Source organism: Paracoccidioides brasiliensis, assembly GCF_000150735.1.
Source record: "Paracoccidioides brasiliensis Pb18 unplaced genomic scaffold supercont2.1, whole genome shotgun sequence".
In the NCBI taxonomy this organism is placed as follows: Eukaryota; Fungi; Ascomycota; class Eurotiomycetes; order Onygenales; family Ajellomycetaceae; genus Paracoccidioides; species Paracoccidioides brasiliensis.
In genome coordinates, this window is record NW_011371358.1 from 3,516,140 (window position 1) to 3,539,918 (window position 23,779).

General features: G+C 47.5%; 10 protein-coding genes across 10 annotated transcripts; 4 read left to right on the forward strand and 6 right to left on the reverse strand.

Moving 5' to 3' along the window:
* Nucleotides 1-539: 539 nt before the first annotated feature.
* On the forward strand, nucleotides 540-1,673 carry PADG_11201 (uncharacterized protein; the record flags this gene model as incomplete). The annotated part of the gene is made up of 3 exons (XM_010758494.1): nucleotides 540-593; nucleotides 706-867; nucleotides 930-1,673. The coding sequence occupies 3 exons, from the start codon at nucleotides 540-542 to the stop codon at nucleotides 1,671-1,673; spliced, it is 960 nt and encodes a 319-aa protein (XP_010756796.1).
* Nucleotides 1,674-1,808: 135 nt separating this feature from the next.
* Nucleotides 1,809-4,176, forward strand: PADG_11202 (uncharacterized protein; the record flags this gene model as incomplete). The annotated part of the gene is made up of 4 exons (XM_010758495.1): nucleotides 1,809-1,825; nucleotides 1,951-2,248; nucleotides 2,720-3,008; nucleotides 3,071-4,176. 4 exons carry the CDS (start codon nucleotides 1,809-1,811, stop codon nucleotides 4,174-4,176), a joined length of 1,710 nt encoding a protein of 569 aa, XP_010756797.1.
* A 1,062-nt stretch (nucleotides 4,177-5,238) lies between these two features.
* Nucleotides 5,239-5,916, reverse strand: PADG_01059 (uncharacterized protein; the record flags this gene model as incomplete). Its single annotated transcript, XM_010757801.1, has 1 exon — nucleotides 5,239-5,916. The coding sequence occupies one exon, from the start codon at nucleotides 5,914-5,916 to the stop codon at nucleotides 5,239-5,241; it is 678 nt and encodes a 225-aa protein (XP_010756103.1).
* A 703-nt stretch (nucleotides 5,917-6,619) lies between these two features.
* On the reverse strand, nucleotides 6,620-7,480 carry PADG_11203 (uncharacterized protein; the record flags this gene model as incomplete). The annotated part of the gene is made up of 3 exons (XM_010758496.1): nucleotides 6,620-6,845; nucleotides 6,965-7,075; nucleotides 7,161-7,480. The coding sequence occupies 3 exons, from the start codon at nucleotides 7,478-7,480 to the stop codon at nucleotides 6,620-6,622; spliced, it is 657 nt and encodes a 218-aa protein (XP_010756798.1).
* Nucleotides 7,481-7,505: 25 nt separating this feature from the next.
* On the reverse strand, nucleotides 7,506-8,192 carry PADG_11204 (uncharacterized protein; the record flags this gene model as incomplete). Its single annotated transcript, XM_010758497.1, has 2 exons — nucleotides 7,506-7,808; nucleotides 7,938-8,192. The coding sequence occupies 2 exons, from the start codon at nucleotides 8,190-8,192 to the stop codon at nucleotides 7,506-7,508; spliced, it is 558 nt and encodes a 185-aa protein (XP_010756799.1).
* Nucleotides 8,193-8,683: 491 nt separating this feature from the next.
* On the reverse strand, nucleotides 8,684-9,405 carry PADG_01061 (cyanate hydratase; the record flags this gene model as incomplete). Its single annotated transcript, XM_010758291.1, has 3 exons — nucleotides 8,684-8,705; nucleotides 8,858-9,297; nucleotides 9,376-9,405. 3 exons carry the CDS (start codon nucleotides 9,403-9,405, stop codon nucleotides 8,684-8,686), a joined length of 492 nt encoding a protein of 163 aa, XP_010756593.1.
* A 718-nt stretch (nucleotides 9,406-10,123) lies between these two features.
* PADG_01062 (uncharacterized protein) lies at nucleotides 10,124-11,047 on the reverse strand (the record flags this gene model as incomplete). Its single annotated transcript, XM_010758292.1, has 1 exon — nucleotides 10,124-11,047. One exon carries the CDS (start codon nucleotides 11,045-11,047, stop codon nucleotides 10,124-10,126), a length of 924 nt encoding a protein of 307 aa, XP_010756594.1.
* A 1,286-nt stretch (nucleotides 11,048-12,333) lies between these two features.
* Nucleotides 12,334-12,731, forward strand: PADG_11205 (uncharacterized protein; the record flags this gene model as incomplete). Its single annotated transcript, XM_010758498.1, has 2 exons — nucleotides 12,334-12,501; nucleotides 12,609-12,731. The coding sequence occupies 2 exons, from the start codon at nucleotides 12,334-12,336 to the stop codon at nucleotides 12,729-12,731; spliced, it is 291 nt and encodes a 96-aa protein (XP_010756800.1).
* A 993-nt stretch (nucleotides 12,732-13,724) lies between these two features.
* Nucleotides 13,725-14,693, reverse strand: PADG_01063 (uncharacterized protein; the record flags this gene model as incomplete). Its single annotated transcript, XM_010758293.1, has 1 exon — nucleotides 13,725-14,693. One exon carries the CDS (start codon nucleotides 14,691-14,693, stop codon nucleotides 13,725-13,727), a length of 969 nt encoding a protein of 322 aa, XP_010756595.1.
* A 1,523-nt stretch (nucleotides 14,694-16,216) lies between these two features.
* On the forward strand, nucleotides 16,217-19,756 carry PADG_01064 (uncharacterized protein; the record flags this gene model as incomplete). Its single annotated transcript, XM_010758294.1, has 5 exons — nucleotides 16,217-16,423; nucleotides 16,535-16,904; nucleotides 16,971-17,114; nucleotides 17,202-18,994; nucleotides 19,067-19,756. The coding sequence occupies 5 exons, from the start codon at nucleotides 16,217-16,219 to the stop codon at nucleotides 19,754-19,756; spliced, it is 3,204 nt and encodes a 1,067-aa protein (XP_010756596.1).
* Nucleotides 19,757-23,779: the final 4,023 nt, after the last annotated feature.

The window sequence follows — 23,779 nt, forward strand, 5'->3', positions numbered from 1 at the left end:
TAATCAAATTGACGAAATTGGATATCAGCAGAAACGGATTGAAAGAGCTAATAAGTCTCTCTCAGATCACCTCCAAAGATCCCATTTATTTCCATTGGTCTATTCCAGTAAATCCACCTGCCGGCAATTGAACGAAATTGTAGTCTGTTCAAAACCGTTGTGCGATGCAATCGACGGTGCGAAGGGATGGCGATCGCGATCGCGATCTATTAGTCTTCCAAACCACCTCATCTATGATTAGCCATAGCGGTTCCATTCCATTTAGATGCGGCCGTCGGGTTGATTGATATCCAGCCAGCGGCCCGCGGTGCCTGCAGAATGACTTTGTTGGTTAGTAGGAGACTAAAACACGCCAAAGCCGTTGCTAGGGGATTTCGAAGCTTTGACCAACCGATTGGCTGGCACGAGCCTTAGCTTCAACCTCAACTGTGAATTATACTGGATTTTCCATCAACAAACCTCACCAGCAAACATCCTCATACCAGCTAGAAACCTATCAGAAGTCAAATAATCTATGTTGACAGCCTACAGGCAGTAAAATGACCAAACCACAGCCCCTTGAGGTTAGGGCTAAATCTGTGTCGTGGCTCGAGGTGAGGCTCAGCTAATCGTGCTCTGCCGTCGAATCCACTCGACGAAAAAGGGTCGTGGGGATATGCTTTTGCTAATCCAATGCCATTTGCTTTGCGTTTTGTTTTCTGTTAGTTATTTTCGCAGCATGAACTGAACCTGAACAATCATCTCAAGATATGTGGGATGGTAAAACAACATGTTCTCACCGACAGCCCCACGTCCCGTGCCCTCTCGTCCATGGTCGATCGAACACGGGAACTGTTGAGACAGCTGGAGGACATGCGGACTGAATTTGTAACCCTCCTATGCCTGCCAGCGATCACATGTGAGGCGCACGGACTGACACGCGAAAATAGATGCCGCAGCACCCAGCAAGTAAAATCATCTCTGGGAAAACCATAAACAGAGTCAACGAGCTGAGGGCGATGAATAAAAATGCGGACCCTTCTGCATATGGTTCTCTGCCCACGCCATCCAGTGCGCAAGGCGAATATATTCCAACTTGCCTTCCTGGAGAAGATGCAGCTGGGGCACCGCCGCCACCCTTTGTATTTGACAAGCAACCTGCCCAGGTATCCCTCCCACATCACCTGAAAAGGGCCAAAAGGCGTTTCTTGGACTACGATGAGATGGGTGACGGGGACGGCGAACTCACTGTGACAACTGGACCCGCTACTAAACGGAAGAAGCTCCTCTCATCCGGTTGTGGTGAGGCTAGTGATTGGGAGAATGCGTATGCGGCTACTACTACCCGTCGCGTGGAAACAGAGGATATATCAGCAGAGGTTGAAGCGCGACTTAGAGAGAAAGAAGAGAGGCGCCGTCGCAGGGGAGAGAAGCGGGAGATGAAGAGAAAGAGGAACTCCTCAGGCTCAACATTTGGGGGAACTGGAGTGGGAAGCTCGCCGCAGCCCGGGGCCAAAAGATCCAAGCTACGTTCAGTTGCCGGACAGGAGGGAGCCATAGTGACTCCCCCTATGACGGGATATGAGGAGAAAACACGCGAGAAAAGGAGAGGCTCTAGCGGATATCACGACGCCAGCAGCGACTACAGGGGAAGCTACGATGGAGCAATGCACAAGAGGCAGCGGAGGTCATGATCCTATCGTCTAGTGCTGGCTGGGGGTGACGACGGCGATATATATCTTATTCCCCCCCCTCTACCAAGATCTAAATTATATTGGACTCCTTCTCTCCATCCTGCCCTGTTCTCTTCGGTCTACAGATTGGTCTATATGGCACCGTCTGCTCGGTAGGCATCTGGCGGTGGGCGTCCATCCCACCACCGCCATCCTACTACATGCCACCTGCCTGCCACCTGCCGCCCCTGCTGACTGTGTTGCCTCCCTGCCTAACGGTGTTCTCTGCTTACTACAGGATTAAACTCTACCTCCAGCACCCTCTTACTCGCCTCCTTGCAGCTCGGATCTTGAGCTCCTTCCTAAGCGGGCCTGCACCCTCAACGTCCCCCGCCTGCTTCTCTCTTGCCGCCATCGCCCCGGAAAGCATATGCGATACCGATCGCTCCTTCCCCTTTAGAATGCCCCCAATGGCTATGGCATCATTATATACTTTGTCGCCAAACTGTCTCTTACCCGTGGGCGATGTGATTCCCCTCCTTCCTCCTCCCCCCGCCCCCAAGCAATGTTTTGGCTTTCGCTTCCCGGGCTCGCCTGTATAAAAGGACCCGTCTCCCGCGCCTCAGGCCTCTCCTTCCTTCATCTTCTTTACAACATCCCTCGGTCCTTCGCTTGCCCTCACCAGCGGAGATTACGTCAGTCTGCGCTCTCCGCCGTTTCTGGCTCACCCATCGCTTTGCCTGTTGATTACTGATACACTTCACTTGGCAAAATTCTCAGGGGGATTTGCCCCCTAACCAAACCCCCCCCCACCCCTTCTTTTCTCCCCAACGACAGACCGCCCTCCTGACAAATAGGTTTTATTTTCTGCCCATTAATATATTGGCATACGGACTCCCCTTCCCGTTTTGATTATTTTCGGCTATTGTTCCTGCGGCATCGACATTTCTTGGCAGTGTTTTTATCTTGTCTGAACGGTGATTTCAGGGGCAAAACTCTATTCGGCAGAGCTCCTGCAGCAATCATCAAAGGGCATACGGGCATTAGCCTAGGTGTGCTCCCATCAGCGTGCGCTTGATTATCCTCCGCGGTATTACCCATCACTACCGTTGGTTCGCTTGGATCTTTCAGGCATCAGAAACCTTCGAGTAGTCCCGGCAAGGAGAAACAGGAAGCGCTCCTCCCCCAAATACATTCAGCTGCTTTCGACGCTCGACTCTCTCGACGGGATGCCTCGGCCACATGATCGCACGCTTGGGCATCAGTCAGGGGGATTGACTGACGAATCAACCCTATACGTCTTTTCCCTTCAAGGGGCCGTAATGGCTGCGGGCGACTATGCGGACTTCATGGAGAGTATGTGTTACTACCCTAGTGAAAGCACTGTACGTTGAAACTAATATTACTACTCACCACAGCCAATTTTGCGGATCATCCTATGCCCGAGGACGGAGATACGGCAGGCGCTCCCATATGTATAGATGTCGACGACAATGGGGCCAATACGAATTCGTCCATCGGGAGCCTGCCATTGGTTCCACCCATCATTCACCATGCACACTCTGAACCACCTGACCTGGAAGATGTCCCCGATCTCATCCCCGACACTCCCGTCCACGAGCCAATCCAGGAAGTTATGCAACGAATTGAACAGCCAAACCAACGTCAATTTGATCCGCTTGATCTGGAGATTATCCCTGACCCCATACCTGAACTTCCGGTTCACGAGCCAATCGAAGATCTTGTACAGCAGCTCGAGGAACGGCATCAAGCGCAATTTAATACAGTTGACCTGGACAATGACTTTGATCTCCTTTTCGGTAATCAGGTCATCGACCCGATGGAGGATGCTATGGAGCAAATTGAGCAGGTCCAGCATGCACACCCCGAGCCGATGGACCTGGAAAATGCTCCCAATCTTTTACTCTTCGAGCAGACGACGACCAAAGAGGGAATTCCGGAAGTTGTGCAGCAACACGATGAACATCCGCAAGCCATCGTTCTGTGCGATGAAACACAATCTGTTAATCGTGTGGACGTCAATCCCCTAGTCCAGGACAGTCCGATGAACGATTCCTGGGTCGTGGATCGCAGAGAAATATCAACGCAGGAAATGCATAATCCAAATCGTCTGAGTCCCATCGCAGAAGAACCGTCCACTCCTGTAAAGAAACCACCATATACTCCTCCACCAAAGGCTGGCCTACAACCAGGAGCAAGACAGCTATTCACCCCTCCATCTACATCACCCGACACTCCTCCATGGAACACCTTTCGACGAAGAAGAGAATTCCAGCGGAGGCAGTCACACCTGGCCTCCTCATCTAGCATCGATGGCCCGCCTCCTAAGAAGTACAAAAGCAATCTCACCGCATCGCTCAAATGCTTTACCAATGAAAGACGTCAGGGGGATCCGGGCGCCTTTACTGGCACGTGGTACGAAAATGCGGAGAAAACTCCCACCAAGCGCATGAGTTATGTTAAACTTCTGCAGGAGGAAGAGAATGCCGCCAGTTCCCGCTAAGCAGAATTGGGTGTGAAACTTCAACCCTTTTAAATGTTTTCCTTCTATTTTTTTCTTTCTTTTTCTTTCTCACTCGCTCGCACGTTTGCACTGCGCCAATGCTTCTGTTTTCTGCACGCACCGAGTTCTTGTACAATGATCTGTTTTCATTCAAGAGGATATCTGGATTCTGGCAGGAGCTGGATGTACTCGGGGCAACTCGAAAAACCTTCAATTTTGTTTCACCCCCCCGTTTCGCAAGTTTCGCAAAGTTTTCGCAAAGAATGTTTAAATTTGTTTTTTTTTTGTTCAAAGACAAGAACTGCATGTTAAAGTGAGGTTTCTATGGATATGGACTGGCGTTGTAATGGTTGGGAGGAGGTTAATGGGCGTTTTTTAGTGGTCTCTGGGAATCCGTTTACGGTTGGCAAATCGGAACAAACAGCGCTTTGAACTGGAACTCTTCAGAATCTTTTTCAGATGGGCCTGTATCGCCAATATTTTTGTATGGGAATGTCGCTGTTGGTTAAAGGTGTTTGGAAAAGGGGAAATGAACAAGATTTTCCCCACAACTCTTTTCTTGCATAAATATCCACGTTGGAGCGTTAAACCAGAGGAGTAGAATTCCAACGCTATGTACTTTTATATCCCTAAACTGCATTGTAAATATTGTACAACTAGAAGTTATCTAAGGCTAAATAATCATTCTGCCACCCAATTGGTTGATGCTGGGTAGCTTACACCATTGAGGAGCCTTCATCTCTACTAGACCACAACTATATCAAATCCATATATATACATCCATAGTGGAGTTCATCGTCAAATGGCAATAGCGGAAGGTATTGGTAATAAACCTAAGATTGGGTGCTCTAATTAGCAGTCTGAAGGTGCGAGAAGACATCCAGGAGAATCTCCATCTGCAAAGATTCACCAACAATGGGATTCAGCTGGTGGTAATAGATGTTAAATAGTATATCTCGGTCACATATGCGCATCCGTCTCTCTGTACGGGTGCTGGTATTCGACATCCGGGAGGCCGACAGAGTAGACAGCCTCATGCAGGCAGACAATCCCATCCACCGGCTAGACATCCTTATTTCCGCCCATCCCACCTCTTCTCTTCGTTACCCCCTCTCCCTGTTCCTCACCCATCCGCTCGCTGTCGTCTTTCTTCCCCCAATTCCACACCTCCCAAATATGCTCTTTAATCAAATCCCCATACCCCTTCCCCTCAGCCAACGCCCGCTGCTCCTCTCTAAGCCTCCGTTCCTTCCACCCCTCCTTCTCCCCGCCCATCCAGATTTTCTTCACAATATTCATCTCCCGCTCCCCCCCGGGTCTTCGCGTTAACCTCTCCTCCAGCTCCTCCCCCACAGCCTTCCCATCGCGTATCTGTTGTGCCTCCCTCGCAGCCCGCAGCTGCGCCTGCACGGCCTCAGCTTGCAGCGTAGGCAGCTCGCGCAACACACTGGGCCGACCGTGGTCGACCATACGCGACTGTATATGTCCTATTATACCCCTCCCTGTGCGGACGGAGGAAATGTGATTTGCGGAGACGACAAAGGCCGCTCCAAGGCTGAATGTGTAGAAATCGAGTTTGCGGGGCGGGAGGGCAATGAAGACGGGCGAGGCGATGAGGAAGGTATAGGCGGCGAACTTTTTGAATTTCTCATACTCCGCTGCTCGGTTGCGCGGGGGAGAGGACGCTGTGGATATGCTTGGTGTTGGCGGTTGCGATAGGGAGGCAGAGTCAGTCGGCATTGTGAGGAGGCACTTCTACCCCCTTGTTGTACGGAGCTTTAGCCCGATAACTATTGTGATATTATTATATCTTCAGAGGTTGCTAAAGCCTTGTTCGCTCATTCGGATCGATCGCTGGCGGAGTGTTAGTTGATCAACCGGTATGAATGCAGTCTGAATGGACAAATAGCTTTTGAATAAGTTTCATGAATTTGAGAGAATATTGGTGGGTGAGAAAGAAAATAATCGATGACAGAATAATGGTCAATGAGCTTGTCTTCTTATTTCCACGAGCAGCAATACGGTTACAACGCCTGTTTCCACGGAATGCGACGCTGAGCACTTCTTACACACGGCATTCATCGTTCGTTCCAGCAGACGTAAAATAATGCGGCTTTCCTGTATGATTGAGAATATCAAAGAATCATCCGAGAACTATCAATTGATAAGTTCAATTTCAATCCATCCCGTCCCTTAGCCTTGGTTCCACATGTAGTTAATTTCCATTCCCCTTCACCACCCTCCAACCATCCGTAACTAACTATTTTAACTTCTCCCCCAAAGTTCAATCTTCTCTTCCGCATCATTTTCCCATCGCACTCCAATTATGGACGTATATTTCGCTGCTGATTGACGAGCAACATTTGCTAAAAGTCGGATAAACCGTTTTCAGATCTATATTCTTGACATGCATACCTGCCTTTAGGTCTGAATCACCCCTTTGTCAATCGACTTTCTTCAAGTCAATTCCAGCTTCCTCTGCTGAGATGGTTCTATACCTGACGGAGCCATCTTCGTTTTCTCCATCTGCCCCGATCAGTCCTGCGGATATCTCGTCCATGATGGCAGCGTAATTTTTATCCTTGTTTATCTTGCAGCGCACAGGGGCCGATTCACAGTGGGCGGTTAGTGCCGTGACGCTCTTGAACATGCGCAGGCAACTGGGGCAGCTAGATGGGGAAATCATGTTAAGACACTGATTTCTTGATTTCGAGAAGCTCATTATTATTATTTTTTTTTTATTTTTTTTTATTTTTTATTTTTTTTGTAAAGGGGTTTATGTATTGACCTAAGCAGATATGGACAGTGGTCGAAGCTAAGAAATCGGGCGGTGCAAAGTGATTGGGAGACGGGAGAGGAAGATTCCATACCGAAAAGCGCCAGCCAGATGGATACTAGACTTAATATGGCTGTTGAAGTCTTTCTCAGTATTAAACAGTTTGTCGCAGATGCACATCCACTTCCCAATAGCCTAGCTGAAAAACTTATTGGCATCCCATGGCTCCCGTCTGCGTTTCTCGCCGATCTCTCTTCCGCCAGACGCATTGGATGTGACGGATCGGCTCTGCCAGGTTGCCCAGCTCTTTACAGGCACTTCTGAAGCTGACTCATTGATGCTGCCCAGAATGGAAGTCTCAGGCTCTGGGGTTGTAGACAAATTGCCGGTGTTGTTCTCATGATGATACTTCCTCCCAGGTCGTTCCTTATCACGGTTATGCTCCACGTCGGAAAAGGTCATCAGGCTCCGCTCCTCGGGGTCCATTTCCACATCGTGCTTCTCCCCAGGCGAAGGCCAGAGGCTCATACCGCGAAGTTGCATCGAGACAGCCTCAGTTCCCCAATTCACTACCGGGTGTATCGATTGATTTTCTGCTTGAAATCTCAGTGGCAGTCGTCATCTCTTGCGAATCCGAAAGGGAAACCTGAACCCCGCCGTCCACGCTAGACGCGTTGGATGGATCCTGAATCATGAGACCCCGTTCTGCAAGACATTTTTCGACACGTTGCTCCTTGTATCGCAGCGCAGAGAAACCCGTACACTGGTCATTTTCTATGTGACCCATGTATGCTTGGGCACGGCTGAATTTGCCAGAGCAAAAAGTGCAGACCATCTCCTGATTGGCCGGGTGAAACTGAAGAAATATACGTGTCAGGAGTGGTTTTCCTCTTCGCAAATTGTGCAAAGCAGTGACACGCAGTAATGAAAGGGGAAGAAATGAGCGCGAGGTTGTTTTGACAACAAAAAGCAGAACATTTCCTACCTGAGCAAAATGGGTGTTTTTACCGCCATCGCTTTTAAACTCCTCTCCACAGACAGGACACACAATGTGTCTGTTGCTCTCAAGTTTGTGCGCTAGCAGTTCTTTCTCTCCTTCGAAGTCCAGGTCACAACGAGTACAGTATTCATGGTCAGGAGACTCCATTTTATGCTTTCGAACCTGCTTCTGAGTGTCGAAGGAACGGTTGCACATGTTGAAGGTGCATTTGAACTTGGGATCCCTTTTATCGGACGCCATAGTGCCGTGAGTCGTCGATGGCTGACTTGATGATGGTGTGTGTGTGTGTGTGTGTATGTGTGTGTGTGTGTATGTGTTCAGCTTGGCAGCAAGGTACGATAAAGGGATAAGAGAGTGCTACACAGAGAAGTATTGGGGAACAGAAAATTTAATACGAAGAGAGTAGAGGCTCAGCGGGAGAAGCCACCATGAGATAGATCACACGGGAGAGGTGGAGAGTTTGAGATCTCAGAAGTATAATCCCCGGATGTTTTGATGCTTGTGAGCTGAATTGAAGAAACTACAGCAGTATTGTTTGTGATTAGTTGTTATCTTCCCATAACTACGTAGTAACCATGTAAACAACAGAGACTCTGACAACTATATCTCAGTGATGTGCAAAAACATGAATCTCGGCAATAGCAGTCCGCATACAGAGCAGTCAGCACATTGTAATCTCACTGATGCTTCTGCTGACGTTCATTTCTAAGCACAGCTTTTTTTTTTTTCACTCAGAACCGCGAATAAGGGAGCCTAGTTCAGTTTGTCAGTTCAAAATATTCATCAACCCCTTTCTGACTCTTCTGATTCATGAGGATTGATGAAGAAAGGAACATAAAAATAAAATGAAATGAAATGAAAAATGACAGCAATATCCCATGAAATAAAGAATACAATTCACATACCACTTCCCTCTCCATGTAACAACCGCCCAATTATTCCCATCAAGATCTGTCTCCTTCTCCACCTTCGTCGAGAATGAAATGGCACTCATAATTCCATCTCCAAACTTCTCATTCATCACCGCCTTGTAGGCATACCCATAATTCTGCACAATCTCAAACAGGCGATAGATTAGCGGGTCCTTGGGCGGGAATGTCATGGATTTGCCCCGGTCCGGGAACCCGCTCAGAAGTGACTCTAGATAGAGATGGTCGATGCCAAGAACCTCAGACAGTTTGACGATGTCCTCCGCGGAAGCTTTTGCTTGTCCGTAGAAGATAGCTGCGGTGGCTACTTCATTCCGGCCAATGGCGGAGGCGATGGCTTCGAAGGAGAGCTTCTTTTTGGCTTTGGCTTCGAAGAGGACCGCGGAGGATGAAGGGAGATTGGGATGCTCGGAGATCTAGAAGTTAAACATGTCAATTTATGTGTCACTTTGTTCTACGGAAGAAAGATGGTCTTTTTGGTGATGATGCCTTACGTCGAGTGTTGCGAGGTTGATGTTTGACATCGTATCTTGTAGGTTACGTTAGGAATTTTATGGGAATGGCGTTTGTGATGTTGGATTGACAAAGTGAGACACGAATAGTGACGATTTTCCTTTCAATAAGCACTCCTCTTTGCTTCTCTAAAACCGGGGCCTGCGGGGGCATATATTAGAATCGAGATCGATTCTATTACTAAGAATTCTGTAACAATTGGTGACGGTTAACTAATAGCAACATGTATTTCTCCAACTTATTTCATGGCGCGGGGTGCATTGGAAGAAGGTGAGGGGGGAAACAAGAAACAGGGCCAGTATTTGATTCGCATCTCATGATTCTAATCACAAGAAATACAAAACTGCATTTATAAACACAAATGAATTATCTCTCATCTTCATCTCATCTCACCCATGTAAAAATAGTTAGCTAAAGCGTTTTTTTGCTCGCTTGGTGCGAAAAACATATGATGTCATTTACTGCTTTAAATGGCCCTTTTATTTGGTTCATTTTTGATTAAAGACTGAGAAGATGGGTCTTCTGCAAAATCAACCTCCCAACGAAGCGTGTTGAACGTCTGCGTCCGACGAATACATAGCACCATTGTGATTTGACGTACTGTATTCTTTTTCTGTCTTTGGAGTGGGCAGACATACCGTTCCAAGAGCGGGTAACATCCTGAAAAAAAGCTAGTGTTCGCGTCCAACTTCTTAAAAAACCAGTCTAAGAGCACAAGATATCAATGCCTCAAGTAGCACGTATCCCATAATTGTCTGTGTAGGTTTCGTCCCAGATGGCGTCAGTCTTCTCAGCATCATAACCTTGCACATGATTCTTTAGCCTCCCTGAAGCAACTCGGAGCAGTCCCTTCCTCGAGTCGACAACCGGACTGATCCATCGGGTTTCTCCGTTCGCTTCTTTTGGACGGACCGGGAAAGATGTCGCGCTCATTCCCGTCGGCTTGCAGTTGACATAGATATTCTCCCAATTCCCTTTAGGGACGACATAGGTCTCGTGATAGATGCCGACTTGGGGATTGTCCGCAACTACCTTCGACCACCACTTTACTCCACTCATGTGCTCAGGTCCGTGTGAAAAATTGTGCAGTGATTCAAGATCCCGGAAGTACATGACGCTCATAGTCTCATTGGCAGTGTGTTCCATTCCGCCTATCCAGAGTGACATGCCTAGAAAGCCATATTCTTCAGAGGAAGATTCCAGCGCTGCTGCCATAGATTTAAAATAGTCGATTACTTTCTTGTATACGCCATCGAAAACTCCGAAGGGATGGTTGGATTTGGCTCCTATGATGAATACGACAACGGACCCATCTGCAGGTGTCGAACCGAAGGATCCATCTTCACGCGGCATTTGGGCGCCGAATTTTGTCAGGTATACCCCTGAGAGATAGCGGTTCTTCTTCAAGCCCATAGCCATGAGAACATGGTCACACGTGCGGTAGGCAAGGATTATTGCAGCTGGTATGAGAGACACATATCCACACAGCACTATGGCGATACCCTGGAGTATTCCGCCGAACAATAGCCATGTGCTGATTGTAAAATTATCGCGGATTCCAGCTTTGACAGAGGACTTGATGGAAACTGCGAACTGGGAAAGGGCTCGCAATTTTTGCGGCGAGGAAACGGGCTGAAAAGAAATTTGGGCCATTTGTGGATCGCGGGTTATTACGTGTGGCAAGCACGTTAAAGTTGGTTGATCGGAAAAGGTTGGATGGAATCCAAATAGTTTCGGGATGGATATATAAATATTCTTCAAACCCCACGGCACGGAGCCTTTGTATGTCTAACAAATAAGCAGAGATCGAAGGGCTCTTTTTTTATTTCGCCGGAGAGAAATCAAGGATTTCGCCCAGGTCTTTTATACTCGCCCATTTGACAGCGCATGCAGGGGGCTAATCCACTGGGGAGAGATGCAGGTCTTTTGTCACCGAACGAGTTGGGATCCCAGCCGCAGCACACTAACGGAGGAGCTGGACCTGTTTGAGTTAACTAGCTTGCCAGCCGGGACTGGAACGGATTCTGGAGGGTCCCCGTAGATGCCGTTATCAGGAAGACTCCTCCACAACTCTTTGCACGGGCGGGAACACTTTTAACTCATTGTTTTGTTGAGCGTTTCAGTTTCTCCTTGAAGAAACTCTCTCGAGTTGACGTCAAAGAGCCGTAGTTTGAATGAGCCGTTCAAAGTTGTGCATATCTAACAGTTACACGGTGCGCTTCGTTGTCGCTGATCCCAGGTACATGAATGTAATATCCTTCGATGAAAGAAAGTTTTAAGTGGATAAAAGGGATTATATTTCCCCCTTTTCCCCATTAAAAGGGGGTTAGGGCTATGATGATTTCTGACTTCGTCAAGTGAAGTCATCGACTTTCTGCCTGGAATCCCCCATCGAGGACAGCTGTTGACATTTAATTTCCGGGCGTCTTTGCGCGTCCAATGACTTGGATGAGTGGGAGAAAACGGCATGGTCTGTAAGCGTAGACCTATAGGTAAGGTTCTGTACAGATATAGGGTCAGGGTGTTTGCTTGTAGCTCTGTAATTTTTGTTAACTCTTCGATAAGAAGCTGGAGTCTTCGGAAACTTCTGCAAATACCAGCGGAGAAATATCCCTACCATCCTCAGCTCACTCAACCAAGTTTGGTTAAAAGCATGTCAAGTGATGCATCTCTATACAATGGCTCCCGAATCATCAATAACATGCCCGACTTTGGTATTATTAATCGAGCAGGAAAACCAGATCTCATAGCTTGTTTCACGCACTTGCAATTACCCATCCTCTTATTGCAAGAGACACTCCTCTTGTTTGAAAGATATATGGTGGATATCTAAACTCGACGATTCTGTGGAGAAGATGGAAGTTTCACTTGCCACCTGGTGTATAATCTGATTTGGTTATGAGGATTATGTATTCCTCGAGACAGTTCACGAATTGGCCATGGAACGAAGACAACATCGGACCCGGCAAGTTGGGCGTGGCGGAATTCCAAAATCCGGATTCGGGAACTTGGAGAGCCTTGTAGCGGCCACTGTATGTTTGGCAGAACTGAGATATGAGGATAACAGGTCTAATCCAATAATAATAACACAACCCTATGGTGGACAGGTGTGTGTTCTTTGTTAACGGATTCCATGCCCACCAAATCTGGAAATATAAATGTTCAAAATCGATGTGATAACACGTACTTTACTTGTCTCACGGGAATATTCTAGAGAAGTATCGCCTCCATGGGTGAGAATCTTGGGAAGAAAACACGGCCTTTTCGACGGAATCGGCTGAATACCGCCTCTTCTCACCCACAAAAGTCGATATCACCGCAGTCTATGTTTCCGTAGGGTATTCAGTCGACTTCAGCTGGATATCTAGACCTGTGCATGCATCCTCTTTTCAGAGGAACTGCTCCTCCAGCCTGCAAGAGTGGGCTCTGGATTGAGTTGGATTGTCGGAGTGTGGAATTCCTCTGCAACATGTGTTATCTCCACCCTATTTACTCAATCTACAATCTAACTAAGAGAGAGATATTGAGAGACATTTGACGACCCCGTGTGTGGATGAGTGTTCAGCGAATTATGAGAATATCAATATTTTTCCATCAAGAAATGGGTAACTAGGATGTAACGTCCGGAGTGATTTTTTGCTTGGGGCTGTCGATCGCTATCCATCATCTTTGAACGTAACCAGATCAGCAAGCAGCAAGTGTAATTTCATTGGCCGTCAGAGAGGTTTGCAAATCGACAAAAGCTCAGACCGAACGGGGCCCAACACATTTCATTTGGAGTGCTTTCAATCGCGAATATGAGGTAGATGCAGATGTTGAGATTCGGAAAACTGATTTTGATATTAGTAGCAGCGGCGACGGAGACCACAATTTCAATTCCGTAGATTGGCACAATCCAGCCATTTAATACAGTGCCTCGCCATAAGTTTGCATGCCCCGTAAAGGGGCGGTAGAGTATGTATATGCAATGGACCCGAAGTTGGTTGGTATGGTACGGTAACACTAATCTGTGGACAGATGCAAACTTATGGCGCGGCACGCACTGCAGAGCTGCGAAGGATGGGGATAATGTAGGTAGCTCCTGTGAATATCTTTCATCTAGCGCCAGATGGTCAAGATAGCCTTGCGGAGGATGACACAAACACTAGGTACGCGGGGGTTGTGAGGATTGATAAAAGGATAGAGAGGAAGAAAAAAAAAAAAAAATTTCTCGGCTGCTTTTGGTCCGCCCCTGCGTCAACTCTAATCATACAAACTATCTTGTCAATCTCATCAGCTCAGCATCGAAAAGAATTCATTGAGAATCGCAATTCCACACCCTCAACCTTTGTTACTCCCACCCTTCCTCCCTCCCCTGACACATAATTCCCCTTAAATACTGCATCAAAACCTCTCCCTCCCTCTTCGCCGCAACCACATTCTCCCCGCCCTTCCCATCTTCTCCCCCAATCCGATCCCTAACCCACACCTCCACCTTATTCAATCTCCTCACCTCCAACAATGGCTTCAACCATTTCGCCCCCGTTGACCGATCCAGATACTGCCCTTCATAGTTCATACAAAAGCCCAATTCCACCAAACCCTCCATCTTTTCCTTAACAAGCTCCCAAAACTCCTCGTACGGCTCATCCCATAATGTATACTGCTCATACTCCGCATAACCAGCTCCTCCAGGACGCACAGGCGCCATTGTCAGGCACGGAAGGCCCACCCAGGTACTCCGCAGCCGTTTGACGAGTGCCAGATGTCGTGCTGATACCATGCGCGCAAATAGGAGCCAGGTCGTTAGCTCTGCGGCCTCGAAGGACATTTCGCTGTACAGCATTGCGGATGCCTCGTTGTAGAGCTGCTTGTTGGTGTATAGGATGGCGGTGGGCAGACGAGTGAGGAAAAACTGGGGCGTGCCTGCAATGGGCTTGTTCGTGTTGCCGTACTGTAATGCCTGGGCATATGTATAGCTTAGTTCTTGCAGCCTGCGGTCAACTAGAGCGGAGTGCTGGCAGCAGGCATGGTCGACATGCGGGGTGGATTGGCTGCAGCGGACGAGGTAGAGTTTGTCTTTTAAGTGGAAAAGGTGAATAGCCAGGTCGCAGTTGAAGAGAGTGTAGTAGATTTGGTTGCGGATCTCGGGTGGTAGAGAGAGGAAGGGAAAAGGGGATTGGTTATTGCTGCCGCTGTTGGTGCCATTTTTGCGGTTAGGGTGATACATTGATTGGGATTTTGGGGATTTTTGGAGCTTTTGCTGGTTCCTTGTCAAGTTCAGTTTGAGAGAAGGGAATTTCCCAAGAAATTTATGCATTGTGCAGTTGGTGTCTCGGAGCGACTATTCGTGGTGTCGGGATGCTTGCAATTGAATTGGGGAGTATCTTCCCAGTGGAAAGGGGGTTTGGGAGCAATTGATTCGGGGTTTGGACATCAGTTTGCCAAGCAATGATGCCTAAGAATCAAGCTCACTGCAGCATCCAAACCAGGGGTATGGTGGTAGAGTTTGGTACTCCCCCCGCCGTGATTCAAACGTCTCCGTCAGCAAGCAATGTTGGAATGAGAGTCAACCGCCCTCGGATTGTATCCCCGACCGCTTGCTGTCATACCGACTGGACGTAGTATGGCAGAGCAGAATAGAGCCTTCCAGCGCGTGTACGCTAACCGTGCTACACACATCCCAGCGAGCATGGTAGCCTTCGGAAAACGTTATGATATATATACCTATATCGCTCACTTAGATACAATGGATGGAGGAGGATTGGGATGTTCTAGGTTGTAGCAATGGGCGACAATCCTCAAATGGTGATAATAATTAACTTCATATCTTGTCCTCTGAAGTGCTAATCCATTTATCTCCTAGCTCTGAAATATGCGCATACGGAAGTCATTTTTAGACCCATATTTTTATCCACAATGGCCTTCTCAAGCTGGTATCGAGAAACGCTTGCAATACAAATTCGGGGTTAGCCGTTTTTACTTCGTCAGTGTTGACAACATTCGATAACTTTAATATTCTCGGTTTCACATGGACCAGACTCACTCACCCTCGCCCTTTGCTGTTAAAATCCCCATGCATAATTGGTTGAGATGGCCCTGGACCTAATGTAAGGATTTATTTGTGTATTAGCCTGGATGAGTGACAACCACCACTCTACGAAATATATGTGAAATCCTCTCCAAACGACTGAACCTGTCAGTGGTTGTTGCTGGTAATGAAGATATATGCCTAGCATCAGGAGAATCCAAACTGATGTTTAAACTAGTTATTCGATGCGAATCCCAGTCAAGCTGAAAATCCGCAATTAGGTGGGTGTCGCACGCTGCCGGATTGCGTGTTTCCCTCGCAGGTGTTTCGAGTTGGTGTAGTTTTATGCTCCATGAATAATCAACGTATCTTGACAGCGTAATCAAATTTGAAGAAGATGAGCCCGCGGAGAGTAGAACATGGCTCTGCTCCTTGCTGTCAGTAGCTAGCGAATAATTTCTTTCTTGCGAAGCCGGGTGGATGTTGACGCCACACGTTGCAGTGGCTGAGCAAGCCACCACCAACCGCCCCCTCTCCCCTCCTTCTCCCCCCCACTTCGCATCATACGAGATGGAGAACCACGGAGCCATATATATAAAACAACAGCACTCCTCCCAATTTGCTTGCTTCCTTTATCACCGTGAATATCCAGTTTGCACTCTTAGTTGAGCAATGCGGTAGGCTGTTCATTCATCTCTATTGTTGGTGGTACCCGTCGAACCTGCACAGTATCAACTTGGCAAGTTTGAGCGCATCGTGCTCGATCTGCTGCCCCGGCCTAATTTAAAGTCACCCGCAGTTTGCCCTTAGGCATGTCCGGAAAAGAAGACCCTCTGGCCTACGGTCATCATGGGGGGCAGGAGGAGTCCCAGAGAGGTTCTGGTGACGGAGGAAGGGATAGGAGTATCTTAAGCGATACTCTGGGCAAGTTCCGTGATAAATATAAGACTTACTCCGGTTCGTCTGGTTCCCAGCAGCCATATCAACAATCGCATTTCGATACACAAAGCGGGCCTCAGGTAGGGATTCCGGAAACCGTACTGTTGTAATTAGTGCGATATACGAAGTGTTGATTTTGTTTTCACGATGTTGATGTTGATGCTTATTACGTTCTGCTGACAAAGTTCCAGGGGCCATCCGGCTCCCATGGCTATGGACAGGCTTTCCAGCAGTCTCCGCAACCTTACGCCACACCTGGCCAGCAGCCGCAGAATCCTCCCTACTATGGAGCAAAACCACCCAAACCTGATTTGGTAACTGGTTTGCTCGGCAAGATCCAGGACATTGGCTCTGGTGTAGCTCAGAAGATTGGCTCTAGTCTGGACCCCCAGGCGTACGCCCAGTATGGCCCACCTCCTGCAAATGCGCATAACCGATTTGGTAGCTTTGCTCCTCCGAGGGACCATTGCGATGCCAAGTGGTATGTTGATGGCTGTGATTATATGTGGGCAGTCTCCATGGCATTGGAGACTGCTAGGGAGTCTATTTGGATCTTGGATTGTAGGTGATTTTGTGACGATACATAAACTCTACATCTTTGATTAATGTTATTTGTTATCTATACAGGGTGGTTGTCCCCAGAACTATATCTGAGACGCCCTCCTGCGAAAAATGAGCAGTACCGCCTCGATCGAATGCTTCAGGCTGCTGCTCAGCGGGAAGTTCGCGTCAATGTGATTGTGTATAAGGAGGTGACCCAGGCGTTGACCAGTAAGTATTTAACTCTGCACCCCAACTCCATAGCTATGGATGTCTGTCGAATTTAGAGCCGACAGATGATTGATTGCTCCGTAACAGTGTCTTCTTCCCACACCAAACATTCCCTGCAAAATCTTCACCCAAATATCGCTGTGTTCCGCCATCCAGATCATCTCCCCGATAGGCAAACTATCCATTCTTCTGTTCTGGATTCCTTTAAGAATTTGACTCTCGATGCAGCTGGGGTTTCGAAGCTTTCTGGAGATGCCTTGAAAGGGTTATACGGCATGAGTGGTGACGTTGTCCTTTACTGGGCTCATCACGAGAAACTTTGCCTTGTTGACGGAAAAATTGCGTTCATGGGCGGTCTTGATCTATGTTACGGGCGTTGGGATACCCATCAACATGCCCTCTCTGATGTCCATCCAAATGACATCAGGGAGACTGTATTCCCTGGGCAGGATTATAACAATGCCCGTGTTCTGGACTTCAATGATGTGGTTAATTGGGAGAATAACAAACTTGACCGCAAAAGCAACTCCCGAATGGGATGGTCTGATATTTCTGTCAGTTTACACGGCCCGGTCGTTGAGGATCTGCGAAAGCATTTCGTTGAGCGATGGAACTTTATCTATGACGAGAAATACCGCGTTCGTCAGGATAAGAGATACTCAAAGCTGGTGCTCTATGGAGGAATTACAGAATCGCAGGGGCAACACCAACAGCAGCCACAGGGTCATCAACCCCCTCCTGCAACTCATGACCAGCAATATCCCCATCCGTCCCCCCAACCTCCACATGGCAGTGGCTACTCACAGGACCAGCCACAATGGAGTGCTGCACCTCAACAACCCCAGCCTGCGGCGCCGCCATACTACCCTCCGCCACCGTCTCAAGCTGGTCAGCATTCGCAATCTCGTGGGCCTGAATCCTACAACGATCCTGGGTACCAGCAAAGCTTCCAGCCAGGCTTGCACCAACAGCAGGAGCAGGAGCGTGGCCTTACAGCCGAGCTTCGTGGTTTGAAACATGATCTAGGAAATTTCGGAAATGTCCTTCGCGGCCAGCTTGCGGGGCAGGTGCATCAATATCAGGATCGCTACTTTTCACATCCACCCGGTAAGCAAGGGCATCGACCAGGAAATACGTCGTGCCAAATTGTGCGTAGTTCCGCCAAATGGAGCCATGGAATCCCGGTGGAGCACTCTATTGCGGATGCGTATGTCGCTATTATCCGTGACAGCGAGCATTTCATTTACATCGAAAATCAATTTTTCATCACAGCTACAGGTGATTCCCAGAAACCCATCAAAAACAAGATTGGAGCAGCGATTGTCGAGCGTATCCTTCGTGCTGCAAGGGCGGGACAAAAGTACAAGATGATTGTCGTAATCCCATCAATTCCCTGTTTTGCGGGAGAGCTCCGTAGCGACCCCGCGCTTGGTATTCGCGCGATTATGGAGTTTCAGTATACTTCTATTAACCGTGGTGGTCACAGTATTATGGAGTTAATTGCCAGAGAAGGATACAATCCGATGGAGTATATCCGTTTCTATAACCTGCGCAACTATGACAGGATCAACACAAGCGCGGAGATGAGGAAAGTGGAGCAGAAAAGTGGTGTTGACTACCAGGCTGCCCAGAACCAGTATGACAATAAGGTTACTGCGAACCAAACCAGCGCGTTTGATACCACTGCTGCCTATCAACCCTATCAGCAAGCTGCCCAGCAAGTCTCACAGCCGCAGTCGCATGGATCAGGGCGTTGGAATAGCGTAAGTGAGTGCTATATGCTTGGTGGCGAGGATATTCGCAAGGTGCCCTGGGAGCATCATGGTGATGTTTCTGAAATCGACGCTTTTGTCAGCGAGGAACTCTACGTGCATTCAAAGGTTTGTGTCCCTGTCATTAGCCCGAGCATTACTTTTCGTTTTTCTGATGTTGACTCTAATGGTCGGATGCAGGTTTTGATTGCCGATGATCGGACAGTCATCTGCGGAAGTGCCAATCTCAATGATCGCTCCCAGTTGGGAGATAACGATTCCGAAATTGCTGTTATCATCCAGGATCCCACGCCTATCGAATCCCATATGAATGGAAAGCCATACCTTGTGAGCAAATTTGCGACCACCCTTCGTCGCCAATTATGCCGGAAGCACCTGGGCTTGATTCCCGTCCAAGATTATCAACGACCGACTCCCAACTATGAACCAGTCGGCGTACCCAACCTCTACGACATGAACTCACCCGAGGACCAAGTCGTCTCCGACCCTCTGTCAGATACGTTCCAGAGCTTGTGGAATTCCCGCGCGAAGCAGAATACTGAGGTCTTCCGTAAGGTCTTCCATGCCGTCCCAGATGACACGGTCCGCAACTGGAACGATTACAAGGAGTTCTACGAATATTATTTCCGCAGTCCCATTGATGATAAGACAAAAAAGAAGAAGGGGGAGGAAGGGATTGCGGAGACTCCACAGTATTTGGTCGGGCATGTCATTCGCGACGATTTCCCGGAAGGTGTGCAGCAGGTCAAAGAAGAGTTGAGTAAGGTGAAGGGTAGCCTTGTGGAGATGCCGTTGATGTTTTTGATAGAGGAAGATATTGCGAAGGAGGGGATTGGATTTAACAGCCTTACGGCGACCCTATATACCTAAAGCGGTTCCCCGTCTTCTTCTTATCTTTCTTGATTTTATATGTTTGCTTATTTAATACATTTCTTCTTGGTACGATCCTGTATTTATGGTTTTTTTTTCTATGTATACGCTATGTTTGTGGATGTGTGATCACTACTGGTTGACCTTGGGTACTTGGCTAAGTAATATGTTGCAGAGAATGGTTTCCTTGATCATTCGATATATCAGGGCAGCTATGTAGCCGCTGCGGTGATGAGCACCGATCTTGGCCTCTATCTTTAGGATTTACTTTGGTTACATCCCCCGCTTCTTCTAACAAATGACGACATGAGATGCAAAGTGGATTCACGACATTTATCTTATCTCTTCTTTCACAGTAAGGCCAGTAGCGGGGGTATCTATCCGGAAGCTATGGCTTTTGGTAGATATTTGCTAACAACGTCTTCTCCCTAACACTCACAACCATCCCAATCCTCCCCCGCAAATTTTGACGTTTCCGATTTTCCCTTCCGTCATCGACTGGTCAGTTTATTGGGGAAGGTCCCTATTCACCGTGGTGAAGTGATTATGAGGTCGGGGATCGAAGCTCGGTGAATATTGTTAGGCTTGATATTGTTCAGCGAAAGAACAATCGTAAACTGAATGTTTTATTTCCACATCTCTTTTTTTAGATTGAGGCCTTTTTTTTTAAGGATAGGTCTTACTCCTGATTGGTTTACTGCTTGAGACTTGATTTGCATGTGGCATAGTGTGCTTGGAATAAGACGTCTTTGGGTTAGCCGGAGTCACCAGCGAAGTTAATTCCAACGACATGCTTCATCAACAACTCCCTATCACCTCAGGACATTTACAACAGGGTCCCTATGGAATATCCCATACCCGATCTGATGGACACGGGAGATTGAATCGACATGGTCCCGCCGCAGTGTTATCTTGGACCGGTGGAGTGTTGTGGGAAATATTTTGAGGTTGATTTAGCGCTGTGGATAAGACATCCAGCGATGACCGCTGGATTGGCTTCAATTGCACCTCACTGGCTTCTTGTCACTGCAAGTCATTTCGCTATCAAACTCTGAAACCTGGAGATGAGGTTTGTGGCGAGGTGAGGGCCATTGCTTGCTTTTGGGTATGGTTCTGTTGAGATGTCGCCAAGCAAAAACATCGGGTAGTTATCATGATCAATGTCCGGGTTCTTCTGCGTCCAGCCGGACGTTGGAGCTGTGATATACGACACCAGATAATTGTGCATATTTTCCTGCAAAGAGCAACTGCGGGCGTAGGTGGATGCAATTCTGGCAGCCAAAGGTTGGGCCTAAGGTCGCAAGCACAGGCCGGTATATCGTGTGTTAATTTCTAAATGATATGAGGACACGCATAGCTTTCTTGCAGGGAATCCTGTCCCGGCAGTTCCTTGGTGTGATGGCACGATGAAGCCAAATGGGATGGATTCATCTGTTTCTTTCTTCTTTCTTTCTTTCTTTCTTTCTTTCTTTCTTTCTTTCTTTGTTTTTACCTTTTTGTCGCTGTTACACGCGTTTCATTCCCCAAGGTATTCTCATTTATCTCGCGCCCAAGACCTGACAGGACCTTCGATCTGATGCAAGTCCAGTCCGTTCCCGGTTACCGAGACTAATATTGATCCATAGGTAGGAGCAAACATTACACGCGATCTTTGAGGTTGCTTTCGCTTAACTTAAATTTTTAGATTCGGTGGACGCATTTCAGCTCAGGGTCTACTCAGAGCGTGCTTGAGGCGGCCAGCTGGCTTCAAAGAGAAAGTAGTCAGCGAGGGCATGGGCATCGAGCCTACATTATTGGATGGCTTTGACTTTGGATACAGCATTTGACATAACGTGGGCCCACAGCTTAACGTTGGAATGAGTTGACTTGCAGCCAAACCCTATTTTATTTCTCCTGGTTTAGTCGCATAAAGTATATGCTCAGCAACTTGTTTCATTTTCTATTTTTCTTCTGGTCAAAAAAATTACTCTGAGGCTTTTTCATTGGTGTGGTTTTGGGGAGGGTACGCTTTTCCCCAGTCGTTCTTTGGTCTCTGATCTGGTTTCGGGTTGTCTTTATTTACAACCTCCGGCGAATTCCCACCAGGAGACCGTTGGTGATCCTCCGCAAACGGTTGCGTATACAACGTTCAAACTTACCACGTCCTCTATGCCTTTAGCTACACCTACTTTAAATCCTCGATGATGACATTATTCACTTCTATTCGTCCTTCAGTTCATTGCTGGTTGTTTCAATCTCACACACTCTTTTTCCGTTTTGATAAAGAACAATATGAAGCGGAACAATGCTTACCAGGCCACTGAGGAACACCCCGCCTAATTTTCCCCAACGAATTCTCCATCATTCCCTCTCTGGGGTTCTCCACGACTCGGGTTAGATAAAATCATCCGATAATGTTCCTTTGGGAACAATTGCGCTCTGGAGGCCGTGTTGTTGTGTTAGATATTATACCACAATGCATAATACGATAACAAAACCACGTGTGAGTGACTGAAGGGCTACCCACAATACCAGTGTCCTCTTAGGAGTTCATACAGTTTTGAGTTTTTACCATCCTTTGAAATGATAACCGAAAGTTACTGGGTATCGCCTCGCCGCCGTTGTTGCAGAGGCCCCTGCTTTCACTGGCGCCAATCGCTGCAATATGCGGAGTATGAAGCATATAAGAATGAACCATTTGCCCTCTTTTTCTCCATCTTCTTTTCTTTTGTTTTACTCTATTTACGAGATATTCTAAACGGAAAATCCGAACAATTCTTCCAATTGTCAAACTTTGCAAGAGACTTAATTTCTCAGATTATACCAAACAACCTTCGAACACAATGTCTCCAGACACTGTCAACGTTTCGGCACCCACCACCCCAAACACTGGTAAGGCGGCTGCTACGCCTAATTTCCGTTCTCTTGAACATATCAAGATCCTGTGAACCAGGTTAACCTTGTTTAGGTCCAATTTTCTACCGCAACAGCGGAGGCCAGTGTGTCGTGATGTAGACTTTCTATATTACCACGCAAGGCATATGCCAATTGGGAATGTTTTGCAGACTGCTTCGACCTAGGATACTTTTTTATATGGAACGCCGCAACCTCTTTCTGAACACTATGGATACATGAAATTCGCCATTTCTCCTGATCCGCTTCTTTTACATGTTTTATCCGCTTTCCTGGACTTGACCTGGTTGGGGCTTCGATAGGCCGGAGGAACAGAAATATGGAAACACATCATCATCATCATCAACAAACACCATTTGTTGTTTTCCTTGCAAATAGAATCCTTCTCTTCCGTCCTCCGTTGAGATGAAAAGCGCCGCCACCTTCATCCCTACATCAACCTACAAGGCAGACTGCTCACTTCAGGCAAATATCACATCGATAAGCTGGAAAGGAACACCACAGCATCAATGGCGAACGTCTACTCCGAAAAGATTCCCTCAGACCATTTGGGAAGAACTTGACCTTCCTACGTATCCACCGGACACACGATACAGACGGACACCTTGCTCTTCTCTGTGCTCTACAGGATTCCCCGCATCCACGCTCATTCTGTTGCTTCTCCCATACCAAACGTATCCGACCTTGGCACGAAGACTCTGTGGAACATTTCCCCAAGGCTTCACCACAATCTTTTTTTTCTTAACTATGTTTTAAAACCCTGATCGTCTCCCCCACCTTGCGCAATGTAATCAAACAACCCAATTTATTGTTGACATTTCCTATGTATTCTGGGAGTGTTTATTGTTACTTACTTTGGATATATACCACCATGTTATCCTTGTCTTGTTCTTCCGCTCCGAATTCCTGTCAATGTATCGGCCTCAGTTCACACAAGCCCCCAACATGCACTTTGACTTCACAGCGCCTTGAGACCCAACCTAAGGTATTCGAAGAAACAGACTAGGAGTGCATCAGAAACAGGGTAACCATCTTGGGTGAATGTATATATGCATGTGTCATTGGATATTTGGTTTGAAAATGGAAAGTCTTTCTTTTCCCTTCCTATCCAATCCAACAACCCATGCATAT